Source organism: Microtus pennsylvanicus, chromosome 4, assembly GCF_037038515.1.
Source record: "Microtus pennsylvanicus isolate mMicPen1 chromosome 4, mMicPen1.hap1, whole genome shotgun sequence".
NCBI classification, from domain to species: Eukaryota; Metazoa; Chordata; class Mammalia; order Rodentia; family Cricetidae; genus Microtus; species Microtus pennsylvanicus.
Window position 1 is genome coordinate 49,550,546 of NC_134582.1, and position 26,295 is coordinate 49,576,840.

Genomic DNA, 26,295 nt, shown 5'->3' on the forward strand with positions numbered 1-26,295 from the left:
AGTGAAATCACCAGGAAATCAAGTACATACAATTACACAAACTTCCATAGCGAAGTTAGTTTTACTTATTTTCAATTAAGTTTCCGAAACTCAGAGTAACAGTTTAAAGAGAAACTAAGGTATGAATTTTTATAAACGTCTAAAAATACAGTCACTCTAGGAAAGTAAGTGCAGCTACTACTAGCCTTGTTTCCTCTTTAATAAAAATAAAAATACTAACCTGCTGAAGGGCTGTCACTCCAACTCTCCATCCAGAAAATGTATACAGAAGTTTACTACAAGAAGAAAGAGATAAAACTTATTTTTCAAAACAACTATGTATTTAAGAAAAGCAACAGGTGCTTTTTATCATCAAGGGATACTACACTCTCTAAAGGATTCGTTTATGTTTCTTTTATATCTTCTGCCAGAATATTATAGCTGTGTACATGTTTGCAGTGCCCTCAGAGTCCAGAAGAAGGCATTGGATCCTTTGGAACTGGAGTTACAGACTGCTGTCAACTGCTATGTGGGTGCTGGGAATTGAACCCAGGTCCTCCGGAAAAGCATGCAATACTCTTAACCCCTGGGCCACTCCTCTGGCACCCACGTGCTGTTTATTTAAATTCTGGCTTCAGCACTCACTGTTCTCAGAACATATATTTATTTATTTAATATTTAAAATGTAATCACATAAAATAAATGTTATCAGTATTCCTCATTTTCCAGAAAACAAAACAATTTACAAGAACTAATTAAGCTAAGATAACATAATAGTAAGTAACAGAGTCCACATGGATTTTAGACCTCAAGCTGCTAACTGCTTAAGAGTGCTTAAGAAAAATAACACTATGAGAAAAACCTACATTAGAGTACAATAACAAAAATAAAATACAGGTAGATTTCATTTTTTATTACAATTTAATTATTTCTAGAAACATCACCACTGATGGAAGTAATATTTGTATATTACAAGAATTATATAGAACAATTCTGACGCTGCCCTGGATTTCAGAATCAAACAATCAATGAAATAAGACGATGAAACAAAGGTATCAAAAACAATCACCAAAGTATTAAGTCTTAAATTCAATGTGTAAATGGGCATAGTTTAAGTACTCATAACTATGCAATGGCTAAAGTACAGCAAATAACATTAAAAAAAAATCTAAGAAAGTAACTTTCTGGATAAAAGCAGATCTTGGTCAACACCCCTGAACCCAGCACAGAATAGGCAGTCAAAGGGGTTCAGCTGAACTGAATACTGATTGAAAACTAAGAAACAGGATTAATATCAAACCTTCCTCTTGTAAACTTATAAAGGCTTCAGAAAGGACAACAGGGGAGGAGGACTCAAATGTCATGTGTTTATCTGAGTGCCCACATGTATGTATGCACAGCACATGCATGCTTGGTACCTGAGGAAGAGGGCATCTCATCCCCTGGAATTGTAGTTACAGGCAGTTGTGAGCCACCTGATGTGGGTGCTGGGAACCAAACCCAGGTCCTCTGCAAGAGCAGAAAATGTTCTTAACTACTGAGCCATCTTTCCAGCCCCTTGTTTGCTTTTTAAAATACTATATAAAGAAGGTTGAGCTGTCTTCCCTTGTTTTTGGGTAAGTGTTCAAATAACAGGTAAATATATAATTAAAACCATTTTGGCAGTCTTCCATCTCTCCCAACAGTGGATAGCCAGTAGACTGATAGTGATTAAAGTAACTTCTGTTTAAAAAGCATTTTTATTAGCCACTACCCGATTACTTTAGAGAATCCCTCATCCTAACTAGATGGATTCTTCTCCACTACTGAGCTATTAGCAAACACTGTTCAATGGGAACTCACGACACTGCTCGTCGTGTGTTGTTGGGGCAATATTTCAGGTGACATAAGGGAAAAGTAAATGGAGAGACTTCATAATCCTTGAAGAAGCAGTAAATAAAGAATTACCTAAGGCATTTAAAATTAAGTGCTTACTTGGATTTTACATTCCACAACTGCAGGCTTCCCTGTTCACTGCCCAGTAGGACTTTATTCAAGTAGGTGCTTGGATGCAAAATCGTAGAAATTTGGAAAACTGATTTATCAAAACTCAACTGAAGGTATTCTTCTACAAAAGTAAAAATTATTACAAAATTATTGTTTATGAAATATTTTTTTTACATCTTCATATACTCACATCTACTACATAAGGGTAAATATAACACACCAGAGACTTTTAAACCAAAGACTTACACATTAATCTATAAACATTAATTTTAAAATATTTACTTTATTTTGCATATGTAATGGACACACATGTGCATAGTGTGAAGTCAGAAGAAAGTGGACGAGAATTGGTTCTCTCATTCCACCATGCAGGACTTAAACAGATCACTGGCAAATACCTTTCTCTGTTGAACCATCTCACCTACCCTTTATCCAATAAACCTTTCTTGAGAAATAAAATGTAATACAGCAACTTGTAAATGTCATTTAGACTACCAGAAATAATAGTGTAAATACTACTATTCAAAATTATACTGCCAAATCAGTTTACAATAAGGCTTAAAAATTATCCTCAGGATCAGCATTAGGATTTTATGATTCAATAAAGCAGGAAAGAATGCTCTAAATGAAACACAAGACCTGCAAAGCTCTCTGAGTCATTGAAATAAAATGCGAAGAGGGAAACTTCATCAAAACCAACCACAGTAATGATTACACATTTCCTCACCAGAGCTTGCAACAGAAAGGAAGGCAAGTGACAGCCCTGAGGAGCAGGGGAGCGGCACAGTGAAGAGTAACTTGCTGCATGATCAAAAAGCTCTTAGAAACTGTATATTTACTACATTTAAAATTACTCTTTATTTTGGTTTTTATTTCAGTTTGTGATTAACAGTGTTTCAATAATTTGCCAAATATTTAGTATCAAAGAAGATACACTAGCTGGGTGGTGGTGGCACACGCCTTTACTCCCAGCACTCAAGGCCAGCTTGAGTCTACAGAGCTGGTTGCGGAACAGTCAAGGATACATGATGAAATATCCTGTCTCAATGCATCCCACCCCAAAGGCACGTCAGAGCAGAGCAAAGGGAAGAGTGTGCAAACATCAGAGCGCTACTTTAAGATGGCCTTGCCTTTTAGTTATCAGCAGTTTCACTTAAAGTCACTATAAATAGCTCCAGAAAGAATCTATTTCATTGTGCTGCTGTGACAGCATCAAGAAGCAGCCACATCTAGACCTTAAGACACCTGTCTTCATAGGAAGTACTTTCCCTTACATGAGTAAAAATAAAACAAAGGGTTCTTAATTTCAATGAGGAACTAGGATACTCCCCACAAGGCAATATTTAAACATTACTTACAAACATACTCACTGTTCAATAGATCCAGGAGGTAACAGTAACTAAAAATGCAAACAGGTAACTCAAAAGCTCCAGTTCAGGATGGACCCAAACCCACCCTGAAAGGAAAGCTAGGGATAACCTAGTGGGAAACTCCTCACCTTTGGAAATTTCACAAGCTCTTAAACACAGTGCTGCTGCAAAACAACACTGACTCATATCCTTTGAAAATGGAAGAATATTTACTTTCAGGTTACAGGATCTTCAAGTTTACAACACTCATCTCCCTTACTTAAAGTTGGAGATATTACCCAAGAATGACTCAAGTGTGAATGTGCATCCAAATTCATTTCACAGAAAAACCACAGCAGAACCCAACTGTGGAGAACGTCAATGGAGAATGTATTAGCTGAGATGCGCACACTTGACATACTGAGAGTAGTGCAGTCTAAGTAAAACTGTCCGCTCAGAACCCTTTTCCTTGTGTGCTAAATGCTCTCAGTTTTATGTACACATGTGAAAACTCCGGAACAGAACATAGTTTTCAAAGACTTTTAACTACATACATAAGTATATATAATATCCCAATGTACAGAAATAGTCTTACCTTCTGAATATATGTGCCAAATAATAAGAATGCTGTCAGTATCCACTGAAATAACGTGATCGCCAAAGGGTTGCAAAAGATGGATTTCTGCTTTATGGCCCTTAAAAGTATGTACTATCTATAATATCAAAGTTTAAAAGAAATTCATGTTACTCAGCCCATCATGTATTTTCCAGAAAGGATTAAAATGCTGATGCTAAGAAATGTAGTCCAGCTTTTGACCATCTGAGATTAAACGATGCAATAATAAGGAACCAGGCCTGTTCAGCTGCTCACTCAGCCAATTCAATAAGGAAGTGAAGTATGGAGTAGGAAGACATCCGAAATGAGAGCTCATCCTCTGCTGCAGTCCAGCAAGTGGCATGTGCATGCACACACACGCACACCCCCATTCCAAAGCTAGAGTAACACCGTGCATCCTAGAAAAATGTACGCTGCAGAAGTCTGGCTTCCAGATTCCACCAGAGTGACATGCAGATGAGATGGGGAAAATGATCAGGACTATTTCTTCCTTATACCTTTCTGGCTTGACAAAGAAACCCTTTACAGTAGCTAGTCCTTCCATAACTAAATTACTTCCTCCTCCAGGGTTTCAGTCCCCACCAGGATCCAATAATTCTACTCTTCGTTTGGTCCTTTGGCCCAGCAGGTAGTCAGTTTCCCAATAGCTGATAGACCCAGTGTCTTCCTATCTCTAATTTATTCCCCTAACCCCAAACATACAGTGAATACTTCTTTCATTAAAGTGCACACATACATGTATGCATGCACACGCGTGTGCACACGTGCACACACACACAAAACCCATCTTCTCTTCTTTAGAAATGGACATAAAAATAACAATAAAGCAAATTAAAGTAATTCATAATTCAAACCTCAAGGTGGGTGGTGGTAGGGCATGCCCTTAATCTCAGCATAGGAGGCAGAGGCAGGTGAATGGACCTCTCTGAGTCCAGCCTGGTCTATACAGTGACTTCCAGGACAGTCAGAGATACTATGTAGAGAGACACTGTCTCAAAAAACAAACAAATGAAAACCAAAACAAACCTCTTTATTACGGGCAAACGCAGAGAAGACATTCCCATACGCAGCAAAGACTAGCCTCTCATCAGCCGCCATGCAACAGATATCCTGTGGAACAGAGTTACCTGGGAAAACAGAAAAGAATGCGAGTTGTTAAGAGTCTGGGGTGACTGGAAACCTTAAATATACATAAAATATTTTCATAGCTGTAATTCAAACATACATATATTTAAATAAAAATGAGTATCAAGGTATATAATTTTGACTTCAATACCATAAATATGTATGGTAAGCAGACATAATAGAATTCTAAAGAAAGAAAAATCTTTTTAAAAATTTGGAAAAAAATCAAAACTTAAACAAAATTCTGACAGACGGACAAGTAAGTAGCTATCACTGTAAACATGTTAAACAATATAAAGTTTATTACTAATTCCAAGAAAAATTTAAAAGTAATTGGAGCTCATCCTGAAAAACTCTATATAATATTCTATATGCTGACCACTAAAACAATTACATACACTATGGTTTCTACTCAGACGTTTGCAAAGCAAATATGCCTATTACCCCTAGCCATTCTCACATGATCTAACTAAGTCCTCTTTCACCTACATAATTGCACTGCCTGCTCTTTCTTGTTTCTCTCTTAGGGTTAAAGAGTTTGGTAGACAGAGGATGGTCTTAGGTATTCCTAATCCTGTGTGTTCCATTTGGGGATTTAGGTCCCATAACAGCAATTTTGTAGAAGTACCAATTCACCTTCTTACTCAATTTAGTTCACTCTCTTCTGCTGATTTACTTAAAACAAAACACACAGGGTCTAGCTATATACAATGAATTCCTTAAGTCTTCCATCTAACAAGGGTTGTATTTGAAAGTAAGGTCTCAGCTGCCAAGACCTTAGTCTGTTAAACGGCCTTCAGAAAAAATATATACTTCTCACTGAAAACAACAAACTAAATTGACTATCTATCTATCTATCTATCTATCTATCTATCTATCTATCTATCTATCTGGAATAAGAACAGTAATTGGTCCTTCCATAACTCAATTCCTTTCTCCTCCCTGGCTTCAGTCCCCACCAGGATCCAACAACACTCTGCCTTGGTCCTTTGGCCCAAGTGGTGGTCAGTTTTCCTAGAGCTGATACCATCTGATGTCTCCTGCCTCTAATTTCTTCCCTTAACTCTTAACATACAGTGAATACAGTTTTTCATTAAAGTTTCTTCGTCTGCACACACACCCTAAATATCATGCCAATACCTGATTCTGGCAAGTATCACACAAGAGCTAGAAGATACACTCTGAAGAACAAAGGGACAATCAGTCTCTAAGGGCACATTACCATAAATACACTGTGACAAAAAAGGGAAAGGGAACTGTAGAGCAGATCCTCTTCACAAACATCACTGAACCACATCATCAAAGACAGGGAATAAGAAGGCTAGCAACAGAAATGCCTCCCGACAGAGCACCAAGTGCCAGAATCCAGAAAAGTCATATGGAAAGTATTAAAAAACAATAGCAAAACCCTGTACTCTTCGTAAGCACCAATTTTCATCTTGAGATGAACTTTGCTGTACTATCTGTTTAGCACGCGCAAGGCAAGGGTTTGATTGCCAGCACAGACGAATCAGTCATTAAAAAAGAAATTAATGTCGATCATTAAAATGAAGTTCTGATGAACTACAACTGCATGACATGACAACTCACAATAAAACACGACTCTATCCTGCCTGTTAAATTTATTGTGACAAAATGAAAACTAAAGACAGCAAACAAACAAATGCGGAAGTATACTTACTTACGGCAACCAGTCTAAGTTTCTGAACCTGTTTTTAAAAAAAAACAAAAAGAATTAAACACATTTTCGATAATAAAAACAATTACAATACCCAAGACCCCAAAATTAAGTTATTACCTCCTAAATAAATTTGCTATGCTGTCCTTGCAAAGAAAGATATTAACTGATCCTAATCTGTACTGCGAGCAGTGCCTGTATTGCCACCTGTTTCACCAGGAGTGATGAGTTAAGTGACACGCAGCCTCTATAAATGGTCAAGAGTAAATATTTTAGGCTTTGTGGGTCACACGGATTTTGATTGTGACCTGAAAGCAAAACACATAATAAATGTGCATGAGTAAACTCCAGTAAACCTTCACGTATGATACTAAATTCTAATTTTTACATAATTTTCATGTCATAAAAGCTAACTCTCACGACTAGCTTGCACACTGAAGCTCCCTGATCTTAGTGTGCGGGTAGCAATCCAGCTGTGTGACATCAGGGATTTTACTTAGTTACTGTATACCTCAAATTTGACCCTTCCAGGAAAAGAAGGAGGAGGGGATAACACACATTATAGAATCATTCAATGAGGTTTTGGGTAAACATCTGTAAAACAGAATTGAGCCAATCACACAGTAAATATCCAACAAATATTAGCTATCCAAAATACAGTCTATCCAAAAAGCTAATTTTCTTGTACTATAAGCTAATCTGTAGGAAGTCTGATGGCATGATAAATGCTGAAGGAGAGCCAAATGATAGAACAAATTCGATTATGAACGTCTTGGCACTTCAGTGACTTGAACACAAAATGTTCATTTTTTTTTTTTACTCTCAAGTCATTCCAGTTTCAGACAAGGAACCGGTTGGCATGAGCATCACAGAGCCGTCAAACAGATCATGCCCCACACATCAGGACAAAATGAGACCTTCAATGACTTGGTTTTTCAGCAGTTAACCTCAATACATAAAGCAAAAGGAAAAATTCTCAGTGTGTCCCTTTTTTAAGCACAGCGTTTGTTTGCCAGCAGAGTATAGGGACAGGTGTGTTTACACGCCACAGAGTACCAAGAGCGCACCAGACCGAGGGTGCTTTCCAGAACTCTGAACTGAGAAACAGAAAAGTTACACCTCGGCCAGGAAACTTCAGCAAAGCCCCGGGTAGGCAAGCAAGGAGGAAGCATCAGCACAAGGTTGTACAGGGTGAACAGCCTCATTATAACCACTCAACATTACTAAACCAGGCGGTCAGAACCCAAGAGCTCTTCCTTCAGCCGCACCTGCTCGGGCATCAGTTCATCTGCCTCCCAGCCTCCAGCTGTAATAAGAACTTACACTCTTTTGCATAAAATAACAGAATACGATTGTGATGACGGATAAGCTATTAAAAGTTAAACACCATCTCTAAGAGGAGGGGCTGCTTCCTAGCTGACTCAAGGATGCTGCGGCATGAGAGCAGCCTTGAGGGTCTGCAGTTTCACTGAAGACTTGGGTTGTGATGCCCAAAAACCTAGGGAAATTGGACCTATTGTGAAGAGTTCCCTAAATCTTCATCTCCCCGTCTTTATTTCTTCCACTGTTTTAGCCTGAATTTCCAACCAAACGTTGGTGGCCAATTATGCAATAAAACGTCCAAGAGATCTTGTGGGAAAAAATTACAATGAGGGATGGGGGTCTCGCCTTGTTTACATCCTTAGGAGGAAGTATGTAAACAGACATACTGTCAAACAACTGAGACGTTCACCAGGAGCTTTCTCCCTGGGCCAGAAGATTCCTCCGAAACTCTCCCCCAGGTGAACAGATAGCAAGGGCACAGGGATGCCAGGAGGACAGCGCAACAGGGAGGGGTGACGTCAGACAGGGAGGCAAAAAGGGAAACCCTAGGAGGGTGGGAGGCGAAAACGGGACTACACCGGGGCAGTTCTGGTTCCTGGGAAGCGGGTGGAGGAAATCACTCACGTCATACGTGTGGAAGCTCTTGCCCACGCAAGTCGTCACATAGAAGCGGCGCTTGAGCGCGCTGTACCGCACCACGTGGGGAACGTCGTTGCTGAACAGTCCCAAGGCCCGGAACCCTGCGAACAGCGCGCTGGCCGTGCGGCCTTCCACCTCGCTCTCCATCTCCGCCTCAGCCGGGGTTCCGCTCGGCTCGCGGCCGGGTGGAAAGTGCTCACCGGGTGCTGCGGCTTGCCTCATGGAGGATCCCACGCCGGAGCAGTGCGTGAGGAGTGCTTCCGGGATCCGGCGCCAATTGCGCTAGCACGGCCCGGCTTCGGTGTAACACAAAAGTATCTCCTCCCGGAGCCCGCAGGCCAGGTGCAACTTGGGTTCCGCGAGTCGCATTTTTTTTTTTTTTTCTGGTTGGTGTCGCCTTGGCGTCCCTTTCCTGTTGATAGCGGGGAATCACTCTGAAGGGTCACTGAAGTAAAATACCCAATAGTTCGGGAAGGACTTTAATGACAAATGGGAAAGGCTAAAACTGGGATTATAAAAAGTGCAAAAACAAGAGACCACGGGATATTTGTTAAAACGTTGAAATTAAAGCCGGGCGTAGTAGATAAAGTCTTTAATCCCAGCACTCAGGGAGGCAGAGGCAGGCGGATCTCTGAGGTGGAGGCCAGCCTGGTCTACATAGAGAGTTCCAGGACTGCCAGGGCTTCATAGATAGACCCTCTCTATAAACAAACACACAGACAATTGAAGTTAATTTTAATTGGTAGTAATATCGTGTTTTTTTTTAAATTCTTTATGGGTTGAGCATACACACTGACATATGTACACATGTACGATGTAACAGTTGTGACACATGCCTGTAATCTCAGCAGCAGCAGGTAGAAGGAGGGAGGATGATGTATGGAGGCCAACCTGGGCTACATAGTAGATTCTACACCATCTTGAACTAAACAGAGCGATCAGATTGGAAAACCAATATAAAGTGTAAGAATTTACTTTATGGCGCATGCCTTTAATCCCAGTACTTGGGAGGCAGAGGCAGGCAGATTTCTGTGAGTTCGAGGCCAGCCTGGTCTACAAGAGCTAGTTCCAGGACAGACTGCAAAGCTACAAAGCCCTGTCTCGGAAACAAACAAACAAACAAACAAACAAAGGATTTTCTTCAGGGTAATTGGGAATGGAAGTAGATTTAGATTTAGTTGAAATAAGATTGATAATTGTTAAAGCTGTGAAATAATGTGAGAATTCATCATTTTAGTCTTTGTGGTGACACACACCTTTAATCACAGCAGAGGAGACGGAGACAGGCGGACCTCTGAGATTTCAAGGCCAACCTGCCCCTGCCTCCCAAGTGCTGGAATTAAAGGCATGGCGCACCACCACCAGCCTAAATATTTGTATAATTTAAAACTTTTCTGAATAGGTCCTGTATGGCTATCACTTAGAGGAAGGGAACACAAAGTCCCACCCATAACCAAGAAACTATTTGTGATTGATACCTTCTGGAAAAAGGAGAACCAGGTTTCTACAGGGGCCTCACTGTGTATCTCCACCACGCTCTCCGGGGCAGTAGTTGATCAATGCAAAACAGACACCATGTTTTTTTTTAATGTACTTTTTGTTTTGTTTTGGTATATATAGTGTTTTGCATATTGGCCTTTTTTTCTTTCTCTTTAGTTTGGTTGTCTCTTTTGATTTTCATTTTTTTTTGAAAGAGAGAGAGAGACAGAGACAGAGAGACAGAGAGACACACACACACACAGAGAGAGAGAGAGAGAGAGAGAGAGAGAGAGAGAGAGAGAGAGAGAGAGAGCACAAACACACCTGAAGTTGCATAAGTAGGGAGGTGTGGAGGATCTGGGAAGAGTTAGGAGAATCAAAATATATTATGTGAAAAAACTTTTTAGAAGTACACATCCACAGTAAAAAAAAAGATAAAGTTTTCAAATTAGGTGTAAAAATATTATTTTTATTATTGGAAGCAAAAACTTTTCAATACATGATTTTAATTTCGTGGAAAGGTTTGAAAACTTTGCTAGCCAGGACTATACAGTATACAAGACATTTGACAGCCATTTTCCTTAATATCATCAAACTCTCTCAGGTGGTGTTTGGACCAAAATCTATGCTACTGTTTCATAAAGGAGAACACTTGTTTATTGAAGTCAAGTGACTTGCTCAAATTTGCAAAATTGTTCAGTGCCAAATCCAGATCAGCACAAAATTTCAAAAAGAGGAAGAAGGAGAGGAGGTCACAGACAGTTGAAGGATGGGAGATCTATGCAATCAACAATTACATATGTATTTTTTTTTTGAGACAGGGTTTCTCTGTAGCTGTGGAGCCTGTCCTGGAACTAGCTCTTGTAGACCAGGCTGGCCTCTAACTCACAGAGATCCGCCTGCCTCTGCCTCCTGAGTACTGGGATTAAAGGCGTGCGCCACCACCGCCCGGCTAAGGTTTCTATGTCTTTTTAATTTACTTCCTCATTTCATAAGTGAACTGCTGTGGGCTGTATGTAATTAGTGAGAAAGCTAGTATTACCTATCAATTCTTTCTGTTTTCAGTCCAACACTCTTCTCTGTGAGGACTTTTTCTTTCTGGTTGTCCCCCTATCCCTCTGGTAATGGAGCATGTATGAGCTTGTCTGTCTGTCATTAGTTGAGTAGTTGCATCAGTAGCAAACATTATACTGGGAAATTGTCAACTGGGATGGAAATAAGATATTTGCCTAATAAGTCAAGTCTGTATTTCCAACACACAGGTGTGGCAGAATGTCGTGCTGGCCTGGTGCCAGAGGAATTGCAAGCAACCCCTGCTGGGCCATACCTGGCTTAGCTCCAGAGTTAGCACCCAGCCCTAATCCACCCTTTGTGTTACAGATAGCTTTTGTTGTCCTATGTGAATCTTCTCTGAGAGCTTCCCATGGATACGAAGCCTATGGTACCCAGATATTTGCACTTGGCATTGCATCTTTGGAAGCTTCATTCAGGTTGTTTTGAGCATATGAAAATCTACTAACTAAAATAAATATAAAATAATAAAACGCAAGAAGCCTAAAGAAATTGCTTTAGTCCACCAAGGCTGAGGTTTGGTGCTGCAGCTGCTAAGGCTAAATTCATTCTCAAAGTGGCTCTGAGACTTCATTTCATGGACCTGCGTGAGCCCATGCACCTGTGCCATGGTACAAGCAACACACAGGTGATACAGGAGCTAGTTTTCTGTATGTAGTATGGAAAAGGAACTGATGATGAAAGCTGCAAGTTACTCACTTGTGTCGCAACAAGAATAGAGGCTATAGGTGAAAGAAAGGTTAAGGGTTAAAATGGCAGAGTCTGATGCACCAAGAAAGATGAAAAGGAAGGCTTCTAGCTAGGTATGAGATATCCAAGTTGATAGCTGTAACAGGGCAGGGCTAAGGGCCAGTGATAAGAGCATGACCATCTCCCTCAAAAGCTTTTGAAGAAGAGAGATTAGGTATTATTGTTCTTTTATATATCCTCGCTTCTCATGTAGCTAATTGTAACAGACAAAACTGTCAATAAGAATGGGTTCTAGCAAGAAGCTTCCATCTAGGAGACTCTTCTAGACTATCGCATAGACAAGGAGCAAACCTTGAAGTATGTGTATATGAGGTAACCAAGAAAGACTGCAGCTACCGACGGCTGGGATAGAGTTAACTCACTGTCGTGATGAAGCTACAAGCTGGTCGTGTAACTGTGAAAATAAAGGGGAATAGTCCATTTCTCTGGCAGAAAGATAACTGTGAGGTCAACCTTGCCAATACCAGCTAGAGCTAGTTAGTGGCTTGAGTACAGATGGTCAAGGTCAGTAGGTAACACAAAAGTTAGAGATGGACAGAGTTTGTGCCATCCCAGCTAAGAAGATCATGAACAGCACCCGATCCTCTCCTTGTTTGGGAATATGCATGAACTGTGCAAGTCCTCCATGACTTGTCCCATAATAACACAAAGAACTAACTAACCAACCTCAAATTACCTCAGCGTTCGTCCTGTGTCTATTGTAGTACTATGAAATTCTAATGATCATCCCTGAAACCATATTTACACAATCAATAAAAACAGAGTCAGCAAGCTGGATTTATATATTTGTGCATACTTATAACAATCTAAGAAAAAGAAACTATCATTCCGAGAGTGAGGGAGACATGGGAGGAGTTGGGAAAAGGATTTGGCAGGAGCTGAAGGGAAAAGGGGAAGGGGAAAATTAATGTAATTATGGTTTAATTAAAATCTATTTTTAGAAAACTCAAGGCGAGGAATTCAATTGTATACCCTATTCTGGGAAGCTCTCCTACTCTTGGGAGTTCCACTGTTTTTCCAATTTTCCACTTTTCTTCAATTTCTCATCTTTCCCATTTTTCTATAACCACCGTCAATAAAGCTTACTTACACTTTGCATACTTCCATTTCACATGAAAATTCCACTACCATCCATGTTTGTGACCCAAGGAACCCAAATCCACTGGACCAGGTCGATCTTTGGTGACTAGGAGTGTCAAGAACTCTATGATGTTGGGTTACAAACAACTAAACCATGAAAGGTCCTGTCACTCTCAAAACCCTGTATCAGAGGCTGTGTATTTAATAAGGTATAATGGTGACTTTTCTCTGAAGTCTGGGAACTGTAGAAAATGCTTCTTTTTGGCCAATTTCCATGAGAGGTATTATTGTGATTAAATCCTACAAACCATTTACTTCAACTCTCAAATTTTTATGATTTGTTATGTGTGTGTGGTGAAATTCATGCCAGGCAAAGACTCTACCACTTAGTTATATCCTGACTCTTGAGTTTGTTTTGGTTTGTTTTCAAATCCATAATGAAATGGGCTGCTCACCATCTTGGGGAAGTTCTCTCCAATGTCTCATTGGAGTGTTCCCTCCCTCCACTTAGCTTTGCTATATAAACTTCTACTTAAGTTGTCTATGTCCCTTGACTTAGTGCTTTCAAGAAGACAAGAACCAAGAGACTTTCATAACTTCATGTAAAATTACTTCTTACATCAAACTTAATTTAACTTTGTTTGGTATTCATAGCTGTTGACAGTAGATAATAAAATCACAAAGGTAATTCAAAATTAATCATCCAATTAGCTCACAAAATGAGAAATCAAGACAAGACTACATACTTTATTTTTTTTTATTTTTTTTTTTAACAGAACTTGCCTCAAGTTTATTTGTAAAAACAGCACAAGGTCCTGAACATCTGCAAATACTGTGTAGGTGTTCACACCAGTCCATCTGTCTTCACACTGGCAGACTGCGACCTTTTTTATGGGGCCTTCACAGGGGCCTGGGCACCTTTGGGAGCCTGAGCTGCAGCTGAGGCCTCTGCCTTGGCTTGAACCTTGGGCTTTGTTTTTTGGAGCCTACGACCCCTGGCCATGTAGCTTCTAATCCGCTTCCCAAGCTTGGGGTGAGCAATTAAAGCCAGACGGGTGAGTTTGCGGGTGGGGCCCTTTGGCACCTTGGGCTTCACCACCTGGGGCTTCACCAGGGCCTTGATGGCCTCCGCACGTGCGCTCATGGCCTTTGCATTATTTGCCTGCATCTTCTTCAGGCCTTTCTTGTTGTGCTTCTTGGCAAAGCGCATGTTCCTCAGGAACTTGGGGTCAACCCCCTTGAGAGATTCGTATCTTTGTGACCGGGGTTTCTTGATGCGGTTTCTGTGCCATTTCCGGGACTGGTTGTGTGTGGTGTGGTTCTTGGACTTGGCCATGGTTGGACGGTAATCGGCGGCTCCCGAAGCGCCTGCGACCGGAAGAGAAAGAGCAAGACTACATACTTTAAATATGATTAACATACTTGTTCATTTATACTTTAAAAGCTCATATTCTTTCCACCTGAAAGCTATGCATTTAGAAACTCACCTCAATGCCAATCTTAAGATACCCATCAGTTGTAATTATCAGTGTACATGTCTTTGCACACAGAATGGAATTTTTCCATCCTCTATCCCTTCTTCTTTTCAGAGTTCCCACAAAACTTATATGAAGGAGAAAACTTGTTCATATGCTCACTCTGCAAAAGACTCATGTCAAGGGAACTTCATATGTCTATTAGTTGTAATCCAGTGACTTCACTTCTGCAAACAAGGTTATTGGGAACACCTAGACTGGCATATACCAAATCAGTCCTTGAGTAATCAAAGAGAGAATGGGCTCATAAGGAAGAATTGTTATAAGACCTGATGAAAAACATGACTATAGCATCTACTAGTTAGGGAATGTGTACATTCATCACTTGGTAGAGAACACTACAAATTTACACTCAAGTAATGGAAAATGCAAGGCTTGGAACTAAGCCAGATATTGATGTGTTAGTTGTTCTACAATGGGTGCTTTACTCACTATTTTTTTCTTACATCTATAATATCAGTGTAAATATCACAAGTTTGATTCAGATATTTAAGTACTGGTTGTATCAATGATAATCTTAGCCTTTACTTCAGATTGTGTCTCCTAGAAATGACAGAGACGCTTCACCCAGCAATATGATGGTCTCAACAAGGCTTGGACAAGGACAGCACAATAGACTAGCTTATATGGAAGGGGACAGCCTCATGGGGTCCTACCCCTAGACAAAGGACTATGAGCAAGTAAGGAAAGCAGAGAGCAAGAAAATTAGTCTTCTGAGAGATGAGCACTCATTTGGTTGTCTAATACCAAGTGATAGTCTTAAAATTACATACTTACTAGCAACACTAAATGATGAAGCAAGTTGAACATACATATTTATGTATATATATATACATATTACAGATTTAGTATTAATAATAAAAGAAAAGAATTCATGAATTTGAGAGAGATTGGTAGTATAGGAGGAGCTGGGAGGAGGAAAGGGAAGGAGAAAATGATGTAATTATATTTTAATTAAAAATTAAGCTAAAATAAAGGTAATGCAATTGAAGATCAAATAATAATAATAATAATAATAATAATAATAATAATAAAAGAATAGCAGAATATGCACAAGGATTATCCCAGCTGTGCTGTTGGGGTTCAGTGCTAGCCCGGTCTTTCAATTATTTCTCTCGACCAGACCCAAACATAAACTATCTCTCTCTGGACCGGCGTGGAGGTGTCAGGAATAAAGACATAACTCACATTATTTCATCGGGAGGGAGATTCTCAGAGATCCCTCATGATATCCTGCATTCACATCCTGAAGAATTTCTCTGTTTATTCTCCAAACAGTCTTAATATCATAACTTAACTGAGAGTGAAATACATTAGCATTTTGTCTCCTAGGTAACCAGGTGAATGGCCTTTTGTCATGTCCACAACTACCCATCTCAGGTGTGGCCTATGGCTTGATGGCTTGGCTGCCATGCCATATAGAAATATGGGCCTACACTGTGCAACCTACCAGAGGTTAACTGGTGGATGTCAGTAATTAAGGTTACTTAATGTTTATTACCGTGGGATAGCTTGTGAAAAAAAGCAGACCATAGCAGAAACGATCAAAGAAGTAGAATCAAAGACTTTGGGAAAACGTTTCAAGAAAGATATTCTGAAGACATTTATAACTCTAGCCAATGATATTAGTATTTTCTGCTTTTGAGCAACTTGACCCTTTGAGCATCATGGCAGTTTTGCTTCCTGTACTCTAGAAAGCTTCTTGGAATGGCAGGGTTAGGGACTTATCAAACTGGAAACAAGAACCAATGCTTCCTTCTCTATTTTTTTTTCTGTTCCTCTTACTGAACTCTTTGAGACACTCCTCCTACACATAGATTAGGCACTTCCGATTGTTTCAGGGCTCACCGATAGTCTTTTCATTTTTAGTTATTTTCCATATGAGTTTTCTTTAGGATAGTTTTGTTAGCACATCTTTAATTCTAATATTTCAATACCCAACCTCCGGTTAAGACTATTTGCTGTGTATTTACTGTACACACTGTGATTTTCATATCTAGAAGCTAAGTTTGGATCTTCTATGTTCCCTGACCATTTTGAAAGAGTTATAGTAATTATTTTATTGTTCAACCTATCAATTCTAACTCCTATGCTAGTTCTGAGTCAGTAGTACCTTTTATACCAACCAAGGACCATACTTTCTCCCTTAGTTTTGAGACAGAGTCTCATTGCTTAGTCCTAGATTCCTGGAACTCATTGTGTCAACCAAGCTGGTCTTGAACACACAAAGATTTGCCTGCTTCAGTCTCCAGATAAAGGGTGTGCCACCATGCCTAATAGGACACAATGGTTCTTACCAAGTTTCTGCTCTCAAGATTCTTTCATATTTTTTCCTCTTCCTTTTTTCTTTTGTTCTCTAAATATTTATTTTTAATGCTGTATGTGTATCTTTGTGTGGGCATATGTGTGAAGCATTATTAACTTCATAAGCATCCTTCGCGGTTGATGTGGAATACAGCTAAGATACTTAGGAACCGGTTCTTTTAAGCCTTGTTTTTATATTCATTAGGTAAGATTATTGAAGCTTTGGCTATTTACACTTTCATGCAAACGTAAGGTGTTTGTAAGCACCTGTCTTGTTTAGGGTTTCTATTTCTGTGATGAAACACCATGACCCCAAAGCAAACTGGGAAAGAAAGAGTCTATTTGGCTTCTTCACTCAAGGAAGACAAGACAGGAACTCATGCAGGGCAGGAACCTGAAGGCAGGAGCTGATGCAGAAGCCATGCTGCTTACTGGCTTGTCTCTTATGGCTTGCTCAGCCTGCTTGCTTATAGATCCCAGGACCACCAGGATTGGACCCTCCTAACTGATCACTAATTAAGAAAATGCCCTACAGTTGGATTTTTAAAATACTGGCTCTTCTTTTTATTTATTCTTTGTCTTTCACACCACGTATCTCAATCCCATTCATTTCCTGTCCCCACATAGCTGCCCTCTGTCCTTGCAGCAACCCCCAGTGAAATTTAGGAGAAAAAGAAAAAAGAAAAGAAAGGGGGGGGAAATCTCATCATGGAAACTGTAGTATAACAGAGTGAACCTTGCAGTAAACCTTTTTGTCTATGTGGCTTTGCTTGCAAGTGTTCATTGCAAAGAGTCATTGGTCTGGTTTGGGGTCTCTGGTTTCTGCTACACTACTGATGCTGGATCCTCACTGGGACACGTCTTGGTTATCCTGCTGTTGCCCTGTGTTGTAGAAATCCTGAAACTTTGGGTCTGTAGGACCAGTACCTTCACATGCTCCAGCAGATCATAGATGGGATGAATATTGGGGTGGGCCAACCCATAACCCTGGTTCTGGACTTGGGTAGTTGCAGGGTTTGTCAGCCCACCAGCTCAGCTCTCTCATGTCCTCACCACCAAAATGAGCTCTCCTGCATTGCTTGGCGAATTCACCCTCTGCAGTGATGAGCAGAGGGCAAGGCCAGTTCTGCTTTCACATCCTCAGAGTCGGATCTCCTACCCTCACACCTTCAGGGCCAGCTCTAGTGTGTTGCTCAGGCAGGGGCCACTCTTCCGAGTTCAGTAGATGAGAGGCAGGATTAGCTCTCCCAGTCTTAAGACCTCAGGGCCAGTTCTCCCACTTGCCTCAGGCATTGATGAGAAGGAGAGAGGACATTTCTCTCCTGCCCATGACAGGTGAGTAATGGGGACAGCTCTTTCATGCCCATAATATCGGGGCAGGATTGCCCACACCTCTGCCAATGGGGTTGGCTCTATTGTGCTGCCGCAGCAGGGTGCAGGGCCTGCTCTCCGAAGGTCCACAGCTGGTGACAGGCAGGGGCAGCTCACCTGCCCTTCTGACCTCAGGGTCAGCTCTCCCATCTGTAATGCAATGATAGGTGTGGAGGTGGAGGGCCTCTCCCCACCCATGCTGCCACATGACACATAGGGAGCATGCTCACAACTTCGGGGTACAGTTGGATCTTCTGGAGGCATTTCCTCAATTGAGGCTCCCTCCTCTCTGATGACTCTAGTTTATGTTAAGTTGACAACAAACTAACCAGTTCAGTACCCTACTCATAGCTTAATGGGTTACAACATTTTTCAATTTTCCTGGTGACAGGCCATTTAGCTGGCTTGGAGTAGCAATGGGCGCTGTTTCCTCTAATTGTTTGATTATTTCTTCCTCTCTTATGTAACTTTCTCAAGGCATATGCTTTTAAGCGCTGTCCCTAACAACAAGAGTTATCTTCCAAAGTTCTCCAGGTTTCCTCCTCAGTGTACCTTTTTCTTTTGGTATTCTGTCCTAAAAACTCTAGCAACCTGGTAGAAGTCAAAATTGCAAGGCTCTCAACAGTGTTACACTTAAAAACCCCAGTCTTCTTTCCATCAAAGCCACAATAGACAAAACAGCCCCAAGGCAGAGACTTGCCAGTTTCTGCACCTTCTCTGTTTCAGAGCTCCTCACCTGGGTCACCCTTTGTGTTCAAAGAAGCGTCGGAATCATGACATTTCAAGTCTTTCCCTTAGCATTGCCAAGGGCCCTGTAATTATTATGTGGTCTGACTCCTATGAACCAAAGCTGCTAGAAGCGTTATCTTCAGAGGTGCAGAATCTAAGACTTAACGATGTTTAATTAGTTTTCTATCCTCAAGTACAACCTATTGCTTTCATGTTTACACCTAAACATGAAACATTTTCATAGTGACAGTCAGTGCAACTTGATCAGTTGGTCCTCTGCAAAGAATGGATTTTATAAAATGCAGCTATATTTAAACATTGCAATACCAGTCAGATGATATTCTTGTTTCCCATTTTTGTTTCTGAGCTGTGTGTGTGTGTGTGGGGGGGTGCTGCTAAAGATTGAACCCAAGGTCTTGAACATGGCAGACACATGCTTTGACACTCGACCTACATTTCTAGCCTGCAGATGATATTTTTTAGTTATTTGCTATGTATGAATAGTGTGTGTGTGTGTGTGTGTGTGTGTGTGTGTGTACATGTATGTGTATGCACTCCATGGAATATATGTGGAGATAAGAAGACAACTTTGTAGGGTTGCTTTTCTTCTTCCATCTTTATGTGCATTCTGGGGATTGAACTCAGATAACCACAACAGGCCATCACTTACTGGACCTTGAGCCCTCAGACTGTCTTCCTAAAACTGTAACTAACACTCACACAAATTGAGTACTGGAAAAGAGAGAACACTGGAAACCCTAGAACAGCTCGATGGTGTTCCCTGGTCTAATGCGCAGGGTTATTCTTTATATGTAGAGAGTTTTGGGTAATTGGGTCTAAGCATGTAAGAAAAATAGTTACTTTTTCCTCATGGTTTAATAAAAGGTAGGATGTACTTCTAGTAAGATAGTGTCGGCATATTTAAACTATAAGTTCTTCACAACTTGTATTCAGAAAGTCACTGAATTCTGTCTTTTTCTGGATTCATTGGAGTTTTTCTTAGGATGACACTTAACACTCTGGGGAAAAAAATCTAGATGAAGACTTTCAGAAGTGTGCCTGTCCTGATTTAGCTCCAAGCAAAAGAAAACTAACTGGCCAACACTGGTCAATTTATTAAGGACTATTGATGGCTGCTTATTCAGCTCCACTCTGAGCTCCTCTGGATACAGGCTCCATCTTACTTGCTTTCATATCTAAGTATTCAGCACAAGCCTCAGCCCAGAAGCCTTTGCTCACAGTAGGCATTTTCTTAACTAGTTACTGGATACTCACGGTAGGCACTTCTTAACTAGTTATTGGATGCTCACAGTAGGCTCTTCCTTAACTAGTTACTGGATGCTCACAGTAGGCGCTTCCTTAACTAGTTACTGGATGCTCACGGTAGGCTCTTCCTTAACTAGTTACTGGATGCTCACAATGGACACTTCTTAACTAGTTACTGGATGCTCACAATGGACACTTCTTAACTAGTTACTGGATGCTCACAATGGACACTTCTTAACTAGTTACTGGATGCTCACAATGGACACTTCTTAACTAGTTACTGGGTGCTCACAGTGGGCACTTCTTAACTAGTTACTGGGTGCTCACAATGGACACTTCTTAACTGAATGCTAACTGTTTGCTCCTCTTTGGTGAATAAGACAGGTTTGGGGACATTTGACTTTTTATTTTCTTAGACGGCTTAGCTTCAGCACCCAAAACAGTTTTCAGGTGGACATCTCTACTTGGGGATGGGACTGTGGAATAAGCTGTTTCCACATACCCTTACTTGGCTCGACCTTGGCATTTCCCACCCGTGCTCAGAGGACCTGAGGGTGAAGGAGAGAGTACTTCACAACAGGTGCGCTGGAAAGCGTTTAACACCCACTGTTTACTTTTGCCTGTTTTGTCTATACCGAGGCAAGGGAAGGTCCATGGTGGAAAAGAGTGGCTAGCACAAAAGGACGTGAGAAAATGATGCCCTCCAATCATGTGGCTAAATATGTCAGCCATCCATGAAGATCCATGGGAGGGTCGGGAGCAAATAAAAGGAAGCATGGCCAATGGGATGTTGGTGTGAACGGAAATAAAGATCTGAACAACAGTGACGTCGCTGTGTGAAAATTGCTTAACCAATTTAAAAACGCCATTCACAAGAACGTAACTTGAGACTTATTTTTATTAAGAAATATGTCAGTTACAAAGCAGCATGTATGTTTTTAAAAGTGTTCATGAAATAAATAGAAATATATTATATACAACTTTAAATATAAATCTCGTAGCCGGACAAAGGCACTTTAGGATCTGATCTGCTCCCATAGCCCCTCTTGCCTGACGGACATTTTCCACAGCTGGATTTACAGTGCAGCCACGGCAGTGACTGTGAAGGTTTGGAAGCTTCTTTCAGACTGCTTCACTGTAGCAGTAACTGCTTGCATAACTTCCTTTGCTCTCATTTTCTTCTTAGTAACATTTTAGTGTAAGAATGTTAGGAGAATCATTACAGATAGAAATGGTCTTACTTTTAAACAGGGTTTAGATGCTGTCATTGGTTCCAACTTGTTTCCCACCTTCAGTTCCCTTCCCTACTACACTTTAGGCCTGCCCTAGAGTAGGTATCTGCAGGCACAGAGGAGAGAACCTGCTCAGGAGGTGGTCATTAACAGTACAGGCATTTCCATTGACACTGGAGTGGCCGCGCTCATCTCCCATCAAAGCATCTACACTAAACAACAGCAGTTCGCCATAAATAAGTTAAGAATCCCTGCTGCAATTTAAGATTAAACAATAGTGTTCTTTTAAATGTCACACCCTTAGTACTATACCTACTAAAACCACAATATATGTCCATACTCTAAAATGAAAGGTGAGTTTAATCTTTTGGAATTTGAACGAAAGAAAACCACAACCACTGTATTTGTGAGGTTTGATTCAGGCAGATGCTTTTGACGTCTTGCTCCATGTCCAGGGTATTGTTTCTCTATGGAGTAGGAGAAAACACTCATCGTTAGTTTTGCTACCTTTCACAACTGGTGAGTGAGAGTTTGTTTCTATTTATATCCCTTTCCCAAGAAATCCCCCAAATACTTATTCACTGTATGATTGCATGTGCTTCTCCAAAGAAATGCCCTGCCTCTCTCAGCACCTCCTCCATAAAGCCTCTGCTAATGGCTCATAGACTTCTATCTGAAACTCTTCTGCACTTCAGAGTAGGTGTCATTTCACTTGGCTCGCACTGCTGTTGCATCACGGGTATTCCCCCAGACACTGAATACAGAGTTTTATACATAAGAAACATTAGCTATATATTGCATAATTAAATGAAAGGGTAAAATTGCGATTTCATGATCTCTTTGACAAGATAAGCTCCCAGAGGGCACGAGCTGCCTTTTTGTGTCTTGGTAGGTGTAATTCAACAAACTCAGTCTGTTCTTCGAAACCCAAGTTTTCTTGCCCACATATCCACCCCACTAGATACCTAAAGGCCCACTTTGAAGAGGATACTTGTTAGGTCTTCAAATGAATTTGCCCTGGAGTTGTGACAGACTGAGCCTCCTAAAGATAGAATTTCCTGGGTTATTAAACAGTACTCTTATAGTCTTCTCTGGCTTCACCCTTAGGCTGGGAAGATGCTCCCATGGACTCCTCCAGGTTCTCCCCTTTCCACACAAAGTCTACAGATTTAATCAGGTCTGTAACCTGGGTTCTGGATCTACTGATAAATTATATTTTGTCTCTCCACAGATTGGTTAGGGTCTCTGTGAAAAGAAGGCAGAGAGCCAAGCAGGCTTCCCATATGGCTGCCTAGTTCTTTTTTTCTCATGCAAGCTCAACCTAGGTGGCTTCCGCTTCCAGCCTGATTGAACTCTATGGGTTCAGTCTTGAAGCCCTAAAACACAGCAGTCTTCTTTACAATTACATTCGAGTTACAGGCAGCCAAAGTCTATCAAGTTAACAAGTTTACATGTGTATCTACACACGTATATTTGGCTGCACACACACTACATATGTCTATTTTTCTTAAGCATGTCATCATGAAGGCAAACACTCTACTTGCCAAGTGAAGGAAACATTGAGAAACTACTCCTGTGTGCCAGGCACTGTTCGAAGCGCTTTCACATGTGCTGACTCATTTTATTCCCATAATAGCCCTGCCTAGGATGCAATAATACCATCCTTACCCTAGGCTAAGTACTTTATCCACAGCTCTGCAGCTCAGTCAGGCAGGCTGCCCTTGGAGTTCCTGCTCTAAATTCTCTGCTCATTGCTATCTGACTGCACACACAAATATTATATGAAAGGAGATTGCAATTCCACCCACAAGCCAGTGAAGTGGATGAAGTGGAGTAGGGTCGAGATTGATGTAAATGTTAAGGAAAAGCACATTACTACAAAGTGGCTGTCTAGGCAGAGAATGAACAACCACCCTGTAAGGGGCACTCTACCCAGGAATTTTGGATGCACGGATTGTGTACCCCATGGGTGTTTGAACTGTCATATTTAAGGAGCCAGGAGGACAATCTGCTAACATAGGAGAGAGGATCACTGATCACACTTTAAAACATCGACTTAGATTTGGAACCAAAATTCAAGCCAAAGACCAACAATAATATAGTAGAGGCGGACTATGTTTGGGTTTCTCTGTTAAGTTAAGCTCGACAGACTACTCGGCTCATTTGCTCCCGAAAAGATAAAATCAGAATCACTGCACTTGAAGCCCCAGGTTTTAAGTCAAGGTTCCTTTCTCTCCATCCATTGCAAAGTTAGCATCTGATGCTTTGGGCTTACCTGAGTTTCACTGTATCCTGAGCAATGTTTAGTGAGGGTCCCTTTCGTTCTCAACGCGAATGTTTTCTCGGGGAGTGACGGGCAGCCAGGGATAGGATTGAGAGTATGGTACTCGATTTTCGCGAGACAATCTGTCTGCTCACAAGCGGCAGAGTTCAGAGAACAAAGAAAATGACAGAAATTAAAAACTGAATGAAAAGAGGCAGAAAGGGAGAGGAACGGAAGACACGACGGGGGTGTCTGGAATCAGAATCCAGAGTCTGGGTTGAGAGAGGAAAATGGAATCAACCCACAGGAGGGAGGAGCCTGGCAAGAGTAGCCGAGAGCGCCTACTGGAAGGGTTTCCTCCCCAGTTGGCTCCGCCCAGCCTCCGAGGAGGTTGTCAAGAGGCAGCGCTGACAGTAGATGCCCCGGGACCCGCGGAGGTATTTCGACTTCGTTCCTCCGGGTTTCCCATTGGCCTTTCTTCCCGGGACAGAAACGGGTTCCTACTGCAATCTTACTCCGCCAACGGGGTTTTCTCCTTCTAAACCGAGAAGTGGCGTCCTAGACTGTCTGGAGCCTCTCTCTGGCGGCCCAGATGTCTCCTATCGGCTCAGCAGCCAGCATCTCCTGGAGCTCAGCAACGGCCTGGGGCTCTTCCCCAATACCCTTCCCGGACGCCTGCCACTCCAGGGAAAGCCAGCACTGCCGACCACTCTACTCACCAAGTTTTCACAGAACTCGATTTGGTCGAACGGGCTCTGGAAGAAAGAAACATAGGATAAAGATCTGAGTCGGAGGGAAAAACGTTTCCCCCGCCCTTTGCTTCCAGGTTTCCAGAGCTCTCTGAAAGTAGTTGCAACCCAGTGACTTGACCCTATATGATGGACAAGGTGGTGAAACATTTAGTTTTCTGCTTTTGCTAGCTCTCAGAGGGAGCCCTAGCCCACCCGAGCAGGTACACCTGCACCTAGCCCTTACAAGCCACTTCCAACAAAGGACCATTTTTTTTAAATGTCCACAACGGCTTTCTAGCCATTCATTCTTGCCACTCACTCACACTCTATATTATAGAGAAATAGTTACTACTACATATTTTAAAAATTAAAGTGTGCCACGTCTCATTACAGTCTCCTGAAACATCTAGAACGCTAGAAAGCTATAAAACAGCTCCACGTCTTAGCTACCCCCACTCCTGAGCTTTTATCTCAAGATTTCCCCTTTATAGCAAGGAGTAGACCACTATCCATAACCATTACCAGCCTCTGATCATTCCATAAAAGCAATGCGTATACTCATTTTATATGCCAAGGTATTTGAAATCCTACTTCTAAGAAATTTTGGGATAGTTTTTCTAAATTATTTTCCTTTCCTTGAAAGTTGAATTGTGGCTAGTAAGTATATTTACTTTTTTTTTCCTTCATGAGAATATATATATATATACTTAAAAAAAAAGTCTCTTAACTTACCCCATTCAAATATTTACGCAGGTCAGGGTAAATTGCTTCAGAATATATATTTGAAATCTCCTTGAAGTTACAATTAGAAAAGTTGTAAGTGAACACGAGCCCTACAACTTGCAAGATGAAGAGGTCCCTGAGAAGAACTGAAAAGACACATAGTAAGGAAATGTTCACCAACACCCAGTTCCAACTCCATTTCACAGGGAGCTCTCCCCTCCAAGCATGGAGAGCCTCTAGACCTGCAAGGACTGTGTCAGGCATCAGCCCTCCCCTCTCCTCCCCAGTCCACACAAGGTCCATATTCACCCATGCTGCTGCTGAAGTTGGAGTCTCCTTGATGCTCCAGTGCTTCCTGACTCCATATATATAACACCTAAACGCCTACGGGCTCTTTTCTTCTAGGCCAATGATTTTCTTTGATGTCATTCTTTCTTTATAGAATTCTAAATTGATGATGTAAAAGAAAAGAAATAGGGCTAGCCAAATCTATGGAAGTTTAACATTAGCAAAATCATCAGGAATTTCCCTCACACCTCATATTCTCTCTCTCTCTCTCTCTCTCTCTCTCTCTCTCTCTCTCTCTCTCTCTCTCTCCTTTTCCCCAAACACTTGTTACATGATGCTTGGATATGTTTTTAGAGATGGACACCCTCTCATTTTGACTTCTTTCTCCTACTGGGCAATTTATATGACTGATCCTTTCTGCTTGGGGAAAAACACCTGCCACCCACAGTCACTCTAAGGGATTGTGACTGATGCTTTGCCATCCTGGACACCCCAAACATCTCCTGAGTTGGTGCTTTCCCCCTTCATGGCTGCTGAGGAACTCTGTGTTCGTACATGATACATTTTAGAGGAGTGTGGTCTCGGGCTAAGGTAACTTTTACTGAAGGCATTGAACTGGCATTGTGGGGGGGGGGGATTGTAGCCAAAACAGTGGGAACAGGAACAATGAAAAACTGAAATGTATGACAAAAGGTCCAACGAGTATCAACTTCAAAAACTTCAGGGCAAACACCTACGTTTGATAAAGCAAAGTGGTGGTGGTGAGGGGAAGCACTTC

The 26,295-nt window shown here is 41.3% G+C and overlaps 2 protein-coding genes across 2 annotated transcripts in view; both read right to left on the bottom strand.

The window, feature by feature from the left end:
- The window catches only part of Wdr36 (WD repeat domain 36), a 33,235-nt gene extending 24,262 nt beyond the window's left edge, over window positions 1-8,973 (bottom strand). The window contains exons 1-6 of the mRNA XM_075969041.1: window positions 8,681-8,973; window positions 6,737-6,764; window positions 4,957-5,057; window positions 3,910-4,027; window positions 1,954-2,086; window positions 221-275 (exon numbers count right to left, since the gene is read on the bottom strand). Of these exons, the coding sequence (XP_075825156.1) occupies window positions 221-275; window positions 1,954-2,086; window positions 3,910-4,027; window positions 4,957-5,057; window positions 6,737-6,764; window positions 8,681-8,917 (672 nt within the window). The 5' untranslated portion in view covers window positions 8,918-8,973. The remainder of the gene's footprint in view (window positions 1-220; window positions 276-1,953; window positions 2,087-3,909; window positions 4,028-4,956; window positions 5,058-6,736; window positions 6,765-8,680) is intronic.
- A 12,224-nt stretch (window positions 8,974-21,197) lies between these two features.
- Tslp (thymic stromal lymphopoietin) lies at window positions 21,198-25,532 on the bottom strand. The gene is made up of 4 exons (XM_075971131.1): window positions 25,239-25,532; window positions 24,495-24,530; window positions 23,788-23,922; window positions 21,198-21,979 (listed from the first exon to the last, which is right to left on the bottom strand). The coding sequence occupies exons 1-4, from the start codon at window positions 25,530-25,532 to the stop codon at window positions 21,872-21,874; spliced, it is 573 nt and encodes a 190-aa protein (XP_075827246.1). The 3' UTR covers window positions 21,198-21,871.
- Window positions 25,533-26,295: the final 763 nt, after the last annotated feature.